Below are 11,484 nucleotides of genomic sequence, written 5' to 3'. Positions count from 1 at the left end.
TGGTTGTGGACAATTTCAACAAGCCGCGGTCTGATTTATCTCATTTTTGTTTCATTATTAGAGATCGTATTCTTCATTTTAATCAATTATATGATATAACTTGTTGGTTTAGTTTTCTAGAAGACAAACTAATATGGTAGCTCATGAGTTGGCTACGGAGGTTGTATAAATGGCTAAACAGTGTTTGATTTGATACCAAATTGAATTGCTACTCATTTGATTAATGATATGAGTTAAGTTTATTCTTGTAAAAAAAATAAAAAGTCAGTGTAAAACAATGCATCCATTATATAATCATAAACCTTCATCATTTAATATATAACAAAATGTTCCAAAAAAAATTAAAAAAATCGCCCCTTTTGCATCTATAAGAATCTATACGAGAACTGGTTAAATTATACCATATCAACCACACTGCACACCTTATCATTCAAGGAATTATGATACAAGAAGATCAAATTGAATATCATAACTCATCAGAACCTAGTTATAAAAATAGTTTAACATGGCAATTAGCAACAAAAACAATGACAATATTCTACCAATTAAAAAGGTAGAAGCTGAAGAAATATTGTGTGCGCCCACTGTATGTACTATTCCAGTCGTTGCATCCTTCACTTTAATGCTGGAAGAGCCTAAAGAAACAATAACACAGTGTTAAGCAAGTTATTCTAGCATACAATACTATTAACAAACTTAACCCTAAAAAACAATAGAAGTTAACCATAAGATTCATGTGGATTAGATGGCTGCCATAACAGATGAGGCTTCGTTTGGTCAAAATCTGCTTGTAATTCACCTTTCTTATTTTTCTAATACTAAAAAAATGGTCAATAAACAGAAAAGATGAAGCTGCAAAATATTTCAAACTGGAGTAGGTATAGAGGAGGAATGGTGAAGTTGGTTCAAATGAAGAGGAAGTAATCTTAGGTGTTATAAATTGATGCAACCTTGGACTAATTTTGCATATTAATGTATAACCGGTTATTTTTACCATACAACAAAGTAGGAAACAGAATTATGAAAGGCTAATTGGTACTCACAATTGTATTCAGTCCATCCAATAGCCATATTCTCAAGATCGTACAAGACAAGTTTGTTTGAAAGTACCAAATCTGAAATTGAAAATAATAAAAGTTAATAAATGATATTAACACATCCAATACTTGCGAGAAGGATTTTCCCAAATGAATTCTAGCATTAGAGAGAAAAAGAGAGAGAAAATGAGGATCAAGGTTTACACTTTAAATTAAATGCAAGTACACAATTCTTAAATTAACACCAAATGGCTCAACATTTTAAAGCCTATAAGAGAAAATTAAGGAAGAAAGGGGGAAAAAAACGCTTGTGAGACGGGATTTCCAAAATGAATTTTAACATCAGAGAGAGAATGCTCAAGGTTTAACACAAATGGCTAAACAATTTAAAGCTTAGACCAACATATTATTAATAGGATGCTATACAGTACCATGATTGAGGGGGGTATGGGTAAAGAACTTCATTAAGCACTTATTCAATTAATATTTATCATATGTTATTCTTGTGGTGCTTCATCACACCACCAGAATCTCCTCCCCTTTGAATAGGTTTGGTGTCACTTATGAATGACGGTGTGGACCATGTGTTTCAGCTCATGTTTTAGGCGCTCCTACCCCTAATCTGGCTCCATCATCGTCTGCTGATTTTACTATTGCCATTCACAAAAATAAACATTCTACTCTTAACCTTCATTCCATTTATAATTTGGTACCATGCTGTCGATTATCTCCCACCTATTATGCTTTTGTTTATACTCTTTCGTCTGTCTCGATTCATAACATAGCTCAGGAAGTATCCCATTCAGTGTGGAGATAATCCATGACTGATGAGATGGGTGTTGAATGTTTAGATAGACACTGGTGGCCATGTGGACCGATTGAAAGCCCGCCAAAGCAAGGGGGTATACACAGCCTATGGTCAAGATTATAGTGAGACCTTATCACCAATTGTGAATATGTCATTTGTTTGCTTCTTTTTAGTGATGAAGCACAGTTGGACATAAAAAATGTTGTTTTGCATGGCGAGTTAGAGGAGATATCGAAAATTGCTCGGTAAATTGAACTATCTCACTGTGATCAGGCCAGATGTGTCGTATTATGCCGATGTGACAAGGTAGTTTTTCATCTCACCTCATGATAGTTATTGGCATCGGTTATTCAAATTATCAAATGCATAAAAGGATGTTGGAAATCCCGCCCCGAGCGTGAGGGGGTGTGTTGGTAATCCCACCTTTATTGCGATCTGCCCCTAATTGCCTTGTGTTGGCTTTGAGGGGGTGGATTTAGTCCCACATTGGTTAGATAGGACTCTTGATAAGAGTTTATAAACAGGAGGCACTCCTCACCTTACAAGCCGGTTTTGTAAGGATGAGTTAGGCCCCAAATTTCTACAAAGGATCACCTCGAAAGGAGCTCGTTTACACCGATAGGAATCATATTGACATTGTTGGATATACAAATGCCAATTGAACAGTAGCTTTCAGGCATAGACGGCTGACTTCAGGTTATTGTCTTTTCATGGGTGGAAGTATAATTTAGTGGAAGAGTAGTAAGCAGGTTGTTAATACACGGCCGAGTACAAAGGCTGAATACCGGGTTATGGCTCACGCCTCGAAAGGAGCTCGTTTACACCGATGGGAATCATATTGACATTGTTGGATATACAAATGCCAATTGAGCAGTAGCTTTCAGGCAACGGCTGACTTCAGGTTATTGTCTTTTCATGGGTGGAAGTATAATTTAGTGGAAGAGTAGTAAGCAAGTTATCAATACACGGCCGAGTACAAAGGCTGAATACCGGGTTATGGCTCACGCCATATGTGAGCTTTTGTGGTCGAGACATTTACTGCAAGAGTTGCATTTCAGTGAAATTGGTCCTATGGAACTAGAATGTGATAACCAGCCAACTTCGTACCTTTCGTCCAGTCCAATCTTTCATTAGAGAACAAAACATATAGAAGTTGACTGGTACTTAATTAGAGAGAAGATCCTCTTTGGAATCAACAAAACATCATATACTTGTTTGAAGGATTAGCTTGCTGATATCGTCACCAAATCTTTGTGGGGTCCTCAAATAACTTACATTTGTAACAAGCTTTTTGAGGGGAAGTGTTGAAATCAAATTAAATTGAGAGAGCGAGTAAGTTTACTGGTTGAAATCAAATTAAAAGGAGAACCAAGTACAAGTAACACATAATTCAGAGATAAAGATGACAAAGGTGAAACTTGACCAATACCAGTAACTTGTGCCTTGGAACCATTAGCAAGGGTGATGTTGTGATGTATTTTAGGAGGTGCCAAGTTAGAGATAAAGAGAGGGATTACCAACGACATGATCCGAAGCACCAGTCTAAATTCCATGATCCCACAAAGTTAGATAGATAAATCGTAGAATTACCAAAATGAGCCAAAGTGGCTGGAGATGAAATGTATTGGACAACCATCATACAACGAACCAAAAAAACAAAGCAAGTGCAGATCACAAACGTTCCAACAACGGTGTGACGACAACACAAATAACACAGTTATCAAGGATCCAAATTATGAACCAGTAGACCTTGTGATGCGATACCAGTGACAAAAGACCAAAAACACTGCAGCAATGAGCCTCAGGACAACATTCACAGTGATAAAACAACAAAAGAACCTCCAAAACACGTGTCAAACGTGGGACCCACACACTGGAAGTTGTCCCAACAAAAATAGGAGAAGGCGAGCCAGCTGGAACAAACAGCGTCGCAAATGTACGCTCAGAAGGCTGCATGTAATTCACGTGCCAAAAAGACGTTCGGAGTGTGGAGGCGCATGAAAGGGTGTTCAACGGCAGGGTTTCAGACGATGGCAGATCAGCAGTGTCCGGTCACAGTTGGTGATGGCGGTATCTCAGTTGGTGATGGCGGCAGAAGAAATAGAAGTCTTTTTTTAATGAATGATAGAACTGAAAAATAAACTAGGGCAGCCTTAACGAAGACTGAACGCGCAGATAAAAAAAATAGGATTTTGAACCTTGCTCTAGATACCAAGTTGAATAGTTTAGAATGATCAACTTTTATTTCACAATGAGATTGTGCAAACTTATAAGCAAATAAGGAAACTAAATCTATCCCAATAAATCGAAAAATAATCAACAATAGCTATTGAGCATTCCATTTGGTTCAATATGAGGAATAAAATATTTTCAGTCTTAAGTATTTAATAGTGATATTTAATTTTAAAGTGTACCTCCAAGAAGTGTCATGTCCTTTCCATCCTTAGTTTGGGTCACACTTTTCTGCCAGCCAATACATCGGACACCAGCCTAGAGGACAAAATTAAGGAAAAATAATATCAAGAAACATAATAGTACATACTAGCAACAAGTGTAACAAAATAAGCTATTAAAAAATAAATTGAAAACATACATAATATATCAGTAAAATTCTCCATATGGCAATTTAGATCATCATCGAAGTCAAGAGTTAACAAAGGATAGATCATCAGACCATTTAATTTACAATCACATGATGTCTCTACACATATAATATATGGCACTTAATAAGCATGTATGATATAACACACAAAACACCTGGGACCTGGGTACAGTTCGGAGAGGGAGAAATCATTTCAGACATGTTAAACTTGTACAAAATTGAAATTTGGGTTTCTAGCATCTACAAAGCTTCTCAGTTTAGAGTTAGTGTACATCTACAGTAAATAAACAAGTTCATACCACCTTATATTGGAACAGATAGTCATGAGGATAAACTGTCAGAGAAAGAGAACCCTCAAAATGTAGTTTGACAACTGGAAATCCACCATCAACACTGCAAGGTTACAACGGTCAAAAAATTTAAGAGCTCAACCATATGCCAGAGAATCAAGTGCACTTGTGGCTTTCATGAATTGATGAAATTCAGCTTTCAAAATGTAAAAAAGCAAGCATCATTTGAACAGTTTATACCTAGTTAAATAAAATTTTAAAGAACCATCTTAAATGGCTCTTTTGTAGCAACAAAAAGTCTATATATCTATAGTCTACTTAAAATAATCATGTATACAACTATCTGCAGATAACAATTCAACCCACTCAATTACTCCCTTAACAAACTAAGGAAATGGACAACAAAGCCCAAAAAAGAAAATGAAAAGGACCGAAAAAAGGAATTAGCACTCTTTCTCTGTTTAATGAATTTTTTATAGCACATAATGTGGTCACTTCATCAAGAAGCTAATCAGTAATTTTGTCAACAACTCAATTTTTGTTAAAGCTATGTCCTTGCTCAAGTGCAAAAGTTAATCATGATACAGTCTCTAATATATTAACTGAATCCTACTTGCTACTGTCATATGTCCTCTATTTTATTTTATACTAATCTTTTTCCTCCAGCAGGCTTCAAAATATTGGATTACTAATATTATCAAAACAGCAAAATATGACATTTTGGAAGATATAATTAAATGAAAATATGATGTTGTCACCATACCCAATAGGAAAAATGAATAATGACATAAATCTCTAGTATCTCTGATAAATTATTTGAGATATCTTCAGTCAATAAAAAAACAATGATGAATCAAACAAATAGATCACACCCTAATATTTGCAAACAATAATAACTCAGATATAACAGAGAAAATTGAAATTTTTATACAAAAATGTTACAATGGTAAATGGCGTACTTTCCAGCATACGGAAAACATTTAAATTGTTCCTCAATGCGAGCTAATTTCAATTCAGGCTGACGGGCAAAAATCTATCAAAAAGAACAACCATAAGTACTCCAGAAGAAATATTAATTGAATTAATATTTTCTAGATACAAATACCTTTGGAATTAGTTGGTCATAGACTATGACAGGAAGATAAGCCAAGGTTGTTCCACTATCAATCACTGTGCCCTTCCCATTTCCAGAATCAAATATATCCGAGGGAAGCTGTAGAACATCACCATCAACTTCAATATTCTTCAAAACCACATTGTAATGTGCCCTACAATAGTCAACAACAGACTGCGGTTATAACATAATTACAATCCCAAGAGCTAAACTGAATATCAAATACATCATGACCAACTGAAAGAATATTCATGGAAAGTTTTCAAAGCAGTCTAAGATGGATATATCCTATGGGACTTAATTGCCCTTCAAGTGAACTACAGAAAACCAACGGAGCTATCATGCATATAACAACTAGCTAGAATGATAGAGATAGAATTTCACATACGCAAAACTCTCTACAGTTTAAAAATTGAAATAAGCGCACCAGATCCAACAAGGGTGTGACAAAAAAAACATGAAAAGATTGATTAGCTAATCACACCTATTCTAATGATATTTGATTAAAAGCAAGATATTTGATGGTAATATACAAATGAAAATTCATAAAAAATAATTAGTATGAATGCTTTGTTTCTCCATATCAACCATTTATAAATTTGTCTTTAAGATGAAGTTTTTGTTACTTCATTTTATGTATCATTTAAATGGTTATATATATATATGTGTGTGTGTGTGTGTGTGTGTGTGTGTGTGTGTGTGTGTGTGTGTGTGTGTGTGTGTGTGTGTGTGTGTGTATTGAGGTAGATGTTCGGATCTTATTGATACAGACCACAATAATAGAAATGCCAAAGAAGATGCGAAAGGGAGTTACATTGAACTCAAACTGTGAACATATGAGTATATTGGTACCAAATAAAAACAAGAAGAATTGCGAACAAGAAAATGAAAAGAAGAATCACAAGAAACAACAGTAGATTCCTACTTCCTGCCCAAACCCAGCGCATATACCCATAAACAAAAATTTGCCTTCCTTCCTCCATATTCATGTCTCTGGCCTCTTCATAACCACCTCCTTTCATCTATTACTACTGGGATCGTCTCAAATTTCCACTTAACATTGTCTCTCCCACTAAGTCTACTCCATGTGTTCCTCTTTCCCTCATTTTTGGAATATACCTCCAACTCCTTGGGGCCATAGCTTAACTGCAATAATAGGCCCTTAACATCAGTTACTGTATTGAGCTCCTGAGTCTGGTCACCTTTCATTTATTACTCCTAGGCCCTACTCGATTTCCAGTTAGTATAAACATCTCTCCCACTAAATCTCTTTCACGTGTCCCTCTTCTCCCTTTTCTGAAATATACCATCCATGGCTTCGGGCCGTGGCTTAAATGCTGCACTATCAATGAACCCTTAAAATCAATGTAGTGGGCTTCTGAGTCTCACCACTAAAACATTTATCCAAATGGATAGAAAAATGCAAATCTAAAGCCCTAGAGCCCTACAGTGGTTGGTTTTAATAGTGGTCATGAATCTCGGCAAGCTTTACCTGCAATGTCAAGGGTATGAACCCTAGAACTACGCCTCTGAAGACGGCTTTACCTAACTAGCAATCTTAGCCAAGGTTAACTTGCAGCCATACCTATGAGGATTCCCATCAAAGAACAAAAATAAAATCCAATAAAAAAAATGGCAGCCCGGTGCACTAAAGCTCTCGCATACGCAGGGTCTGGGAGGGGTCCCACCAATTGGTGTATTGTATGCAGCCTTATGCTGTTTTTTACACAAGAGGCTGTTTACAGGATTTGAATCCGTGACCGTTCAGTCATGTGACAACAACTTTACCGTTGCGCCAAGGCTTCCCAAAAATAAAATCCACAACTAGAAAATTTCTTTTCTTCAACTTATAGTAAGTACTGCTCCCTACTTTAATTGCATATCAACTTAAACAATATTATGATCAATTGATCGTGAAATGAGGTTATATAACAATTTCATTATTGATACTTTTGAAATTATGTGTCAACAAGCTTTGCCCTTGGATTTACATGACAACCAATATCAAGGCATGAGATCAAAAGACTAGATTAATGAACATACATATTTGGTACCAATGGAGTTGTTCTGACTTTTGGTTCCACCAATTCCCCTATGGCAAATATTCCACCACCACGAATATTGTCAAGGCAGTGTGAAAATATTTTTTTCACCTTTCGAGATGCAGCAAGCTGTGAAAGCACAGAAGAATTTTCCTGTCCAAAACCAATTATTCCATCAAGGGCTTCTTCGGAAGATGCACCCAATGTGCCAGATTGTACAGCGCCACACCTGTCAGCAAGCGAAGACCCACAGAGATGCAAAAGAGGGGAATAAAAATGTCAAGCCAGTGATTTTATTCTTTAATTCTTTATCAATCTAGGAAGATGAATGTTTCTAAATAAATTGACCCACTTAAACTCGCCACTTGAATGGAAAATATTTTAGTACCATAAAACAGTTAATTCAAAAAGGCAACGGAAATTTTGTCTACAGCCGAAGATAACCCACTCATGAGAAAAAATAACAAAACCCCCTAATTCAATTCAACAACAATGACACTAACACAACATACATGATCGCCCGAAAACTCAACAACATACAATACAATGTAAATTGTGGAGTATAAGAAATAACAATTCTCACCCAAAAATGATGCTGCTATTTTGCGGTGCGGTATGGAGATTTCCGTTGATCCGGTCAAAAGTAAGATAGTCCCTGACATAGTATCCAGTAGTTGCACTTCCATCTCCATAAGTTATGCTATAGGGGCAGGGTGTTTCCGCCTTACAACCAGGAATCGGACCATCATATGTGGAAGAGCAAAACTCATGATCACAAGAAATTAACTCTGAAGTATGAGATCCCTTTGGGTCATAGAGAGTCAAGTCCATCTGTTGTAACAACAACAACAATGAAAATACAAAAATTAAATAAGGGGTCGAGTCAACATAACTTTGACTTAGTATCACAATCATATCTTATATATGATGATGATTCTTCAATTGAAAATGCATACATACACCGATTTGGCTTTTCGTAGGACATCTTGAGCACTCAACACAATTCACCCACAGAATATCACTTCCTGTATCAACTTGGACATAGTAGTCCTTCTTTGGAGAGCCAAGCCCAAGTTTAGTGAAATACAACCTAAATCAAATAAACTAATATAAGCATATAATAATGATAAGATAATAACTTCATGTTATAATTTAGCTCAATTTCCATTTTTTCGATCTTTTTTAGATCTTGGTGTGAGGTTTATTAGGAGACAAACAAATAGGGTAACCCATGATTTAGCTCATGCAACCCCGTTTATAGTTAGAGCATGTTTAGATTGGCTTATTTGAGCTTATCTATTGGCATAAGCACTTGTGAGATTGTTTGGAGAACTTACAAAAACAGCCTATGAGTTATGACATGTCCATAAGTTATTTTCAACTTATTTCCATAATCTCTCCAGGACAGCTTATGAAAACAGCATATTATACGAAAACAGTGTTTGACTTTATTTTATCTTGTATTATAAAAATAGCTTATTCATAAGTTCTTATGCTGAAAACTGCAAAATAAGTTGTTTATCCGAACACAGTCTTAGTCCCCTAGATTTTATCAAGTTCCACATTGTATTGCTTCAATAATTTTCAACAAAATTAAGTAATTGTACATTGTCAACAAAACATTCATAACTCATAATAATAAAACAAAATTAAGAATAAAATCGGTAAGAATTTGTAAAATTAATAATTAAACAAAACTAACTCATATTTCTACCATTACATTATACTACAGTTAAATTAGATCCTAAAATATCTTCACAGCGAGATAAAAAATGAATACATATCATTTTACTCCGTGCATACCAATTAAACTATATAGCATCATCATCATCATCATCATCTTATATAAAACAACTCTAAAGTTAACTCAGTGTTGTTAAATAACTGGTATAGCGCCGTTATACCACTATTACACATCAGTACTTGGAGCAACCACGACAAAAGCCAATATGCTGTTGTGAATCCATACCACTGAAATAGCGGTGACTTTTTGCATATTGGTGATATCGGTTATTGCTTACGTATCAGAAGTTATTGTCTTTTATGCTTTATCCCGTAATGATAACATTAAAAGTATCACGTGAGCTGCGCCTAACATATTTTTAAAAACATTAAAAATAAAATAATGCTGATTCAGTAATGAGATGGGGTTTTATATAACCCCTAAACCCTACTACCTAGGTAACCTCTCGTGGCTAAACTGCCTTTCCATCTTCCTCTTCACTTCAAACTTCACTCCGTGTATGTTTGGTATCACAATGGGTATATCAGAATATCAGAATCAAACATAGATATTTATCTTTTGAATTTTAAGTCAGTTTTAATTCATGTTTCTGGCTTTCTGCAGCAATGTATGTAACTATGCATCATGCTTTATTAATTGTTCGAACTATTGAGATTTTTAGTTTAATGTCAATCATTTTTTTTCTTAATTTCTGCTTATGTAGCTTTTATTTGCATGCTGCATGATCTACTCATCGGATTTCTGGCGATCCACTATTAATAACACTGAATCAACTCTCTATAACAGCTTTTTGGTCGATAACACAAATGCACGAGTTGTCATATTCATTAAATTGACGTGGCAACACATATAATTAGATGCAAGAGAGTATTCTAATTAAATTGATAATAATAAAGTTGAGTAAAGAGACTCACCCAGTTCTAGTAGGAAGACCATTACCACCAAGATTGAAATCAACGGATGAAAGAAATCTACCACGACGAAGATGATCGTGATGTTTAATTCCACTTAAACTCGTTTTCCGACGCTGCACCTGAAACACCAAATTATCTCCATTCGCAACACACAAAATTTCCAAAGCCAGTATAATCAATAATAAATATCTCAGATCCATCATTAATCGATTATTCAGATTGCTTTCTGCTTTCAACTTCAGCTTAATGAAAAAAATGAAACTGAATTGATTGAAATTGAAATATATGATGTGAAATGTGAGTATGGAGGAGAAAGAAAGAAACAAGCTTAACCGACTAAGAGAGGAAAAAAACAGAAAAACAGTAGAGTGAATGAATGAGTGGGAATGAAATTAGTTATATATATTATTGATCAATTTAATTTCAACGGCAAACGACGCGTCTAACACGTCGTTAAAGATTATCTTTTCTATGTTTGGAAAATTTTTAGGTTACAAGTTTCTTTCGTGTCAATTACTTCACGATAAAGCTGGTTTTGGTTAAAATGTCGATAACTTTTTGCTGCTTTTGCCCACTCAGTGGACTCAAATTTCGATCTATCATTTCCTATCTTGTGTTTTCTTTTAGTGTTTGAAAATTTTAAATGTTTAATTATTTTATTATAATTATCAAACTACTTGTGATTTTTTTTTAAATAAGATTTAAATATTGTAATTTGGTCGATAAACATATATACATTTTATAATTAGTGAGTTTCCTATCGTCCTCGATCATCTCATGAGTGCTATGTTTTTCTTATTCCTTTCTTGTTTGGATTTTATAATATGAAATTTAAAAACATGTTTTAAATTATAGAATTCAAATCATGCCGATATAAAAGATTTGTCTAATTTGTTTCTCTCGATTTTCAACCTAAAATACTCAACAACAAAA

General features: G+C 34.9%; 1 protein-coding gene across 2 annotated transcripts; it reads right to left on the bottom strand.

Moving 5' to 3' along the window:
* Positions 1–286: 286 nt before the first annotated feature.
* On the bottom strand, positions 287–11,147 carry LOC146956947 (aspartic proteinase 36-like). Of its 2 annotated transcripts, none has more exons than XM_085732901.1 (10): positions 10,552–11,147; positions 8,854–8,983; positions 8,477–8,724; positions 7,895–8,122; positions 5,843–6,005; positions 5,697–5,770; positions 4,747–4,840; positions 4,260–4,335; positions 1,044–1,115; positions 287–635 (listed from the first exon to the last, which is right to left on the bottom strand). In XM_085732901.1, exons 1-10 carry the CDS (start codon positions 10,752–10,754, stop codon positions 484–486), a joined length of 1,440 nt encoding a protein of 479 aa, XP_085589027.1. In that variant the 5' UTR covers positions 10,755–11,147; the 3' UTR covers positions 287–483. The 2 variants fall into 2 exon arrangements, with proteins under 2 accessions (XP_085589027.1, XP_085589032.1); XM_085732906.1 differs by having other exon boundaries at positions 4,750–4,840.
* Between the last annotated feature and the right edge of the window lie 337 nt (positions 11,148–11,484).

The sequence above is a fragment of the Medicago sativa genome, chromosome 1 (assembly GCF_051527215.1).
Source record: "Medicago sativa cultivar Bolivia chromosome 1, Bolivia_mono, whole genome shotgun sequence".
In the NCBI taxonomy this organism is placed as follows: Eukaryota; Viridiplantae; Streptophyta; class Magnoliopsida; order Fabales; family Fabaceae; genus Medicago; species Medicago sativa.
Note: the sequence above shows the minus strand (reverse complement) of the source record. Positions and strands in the feature narration are given on the sequence as shown.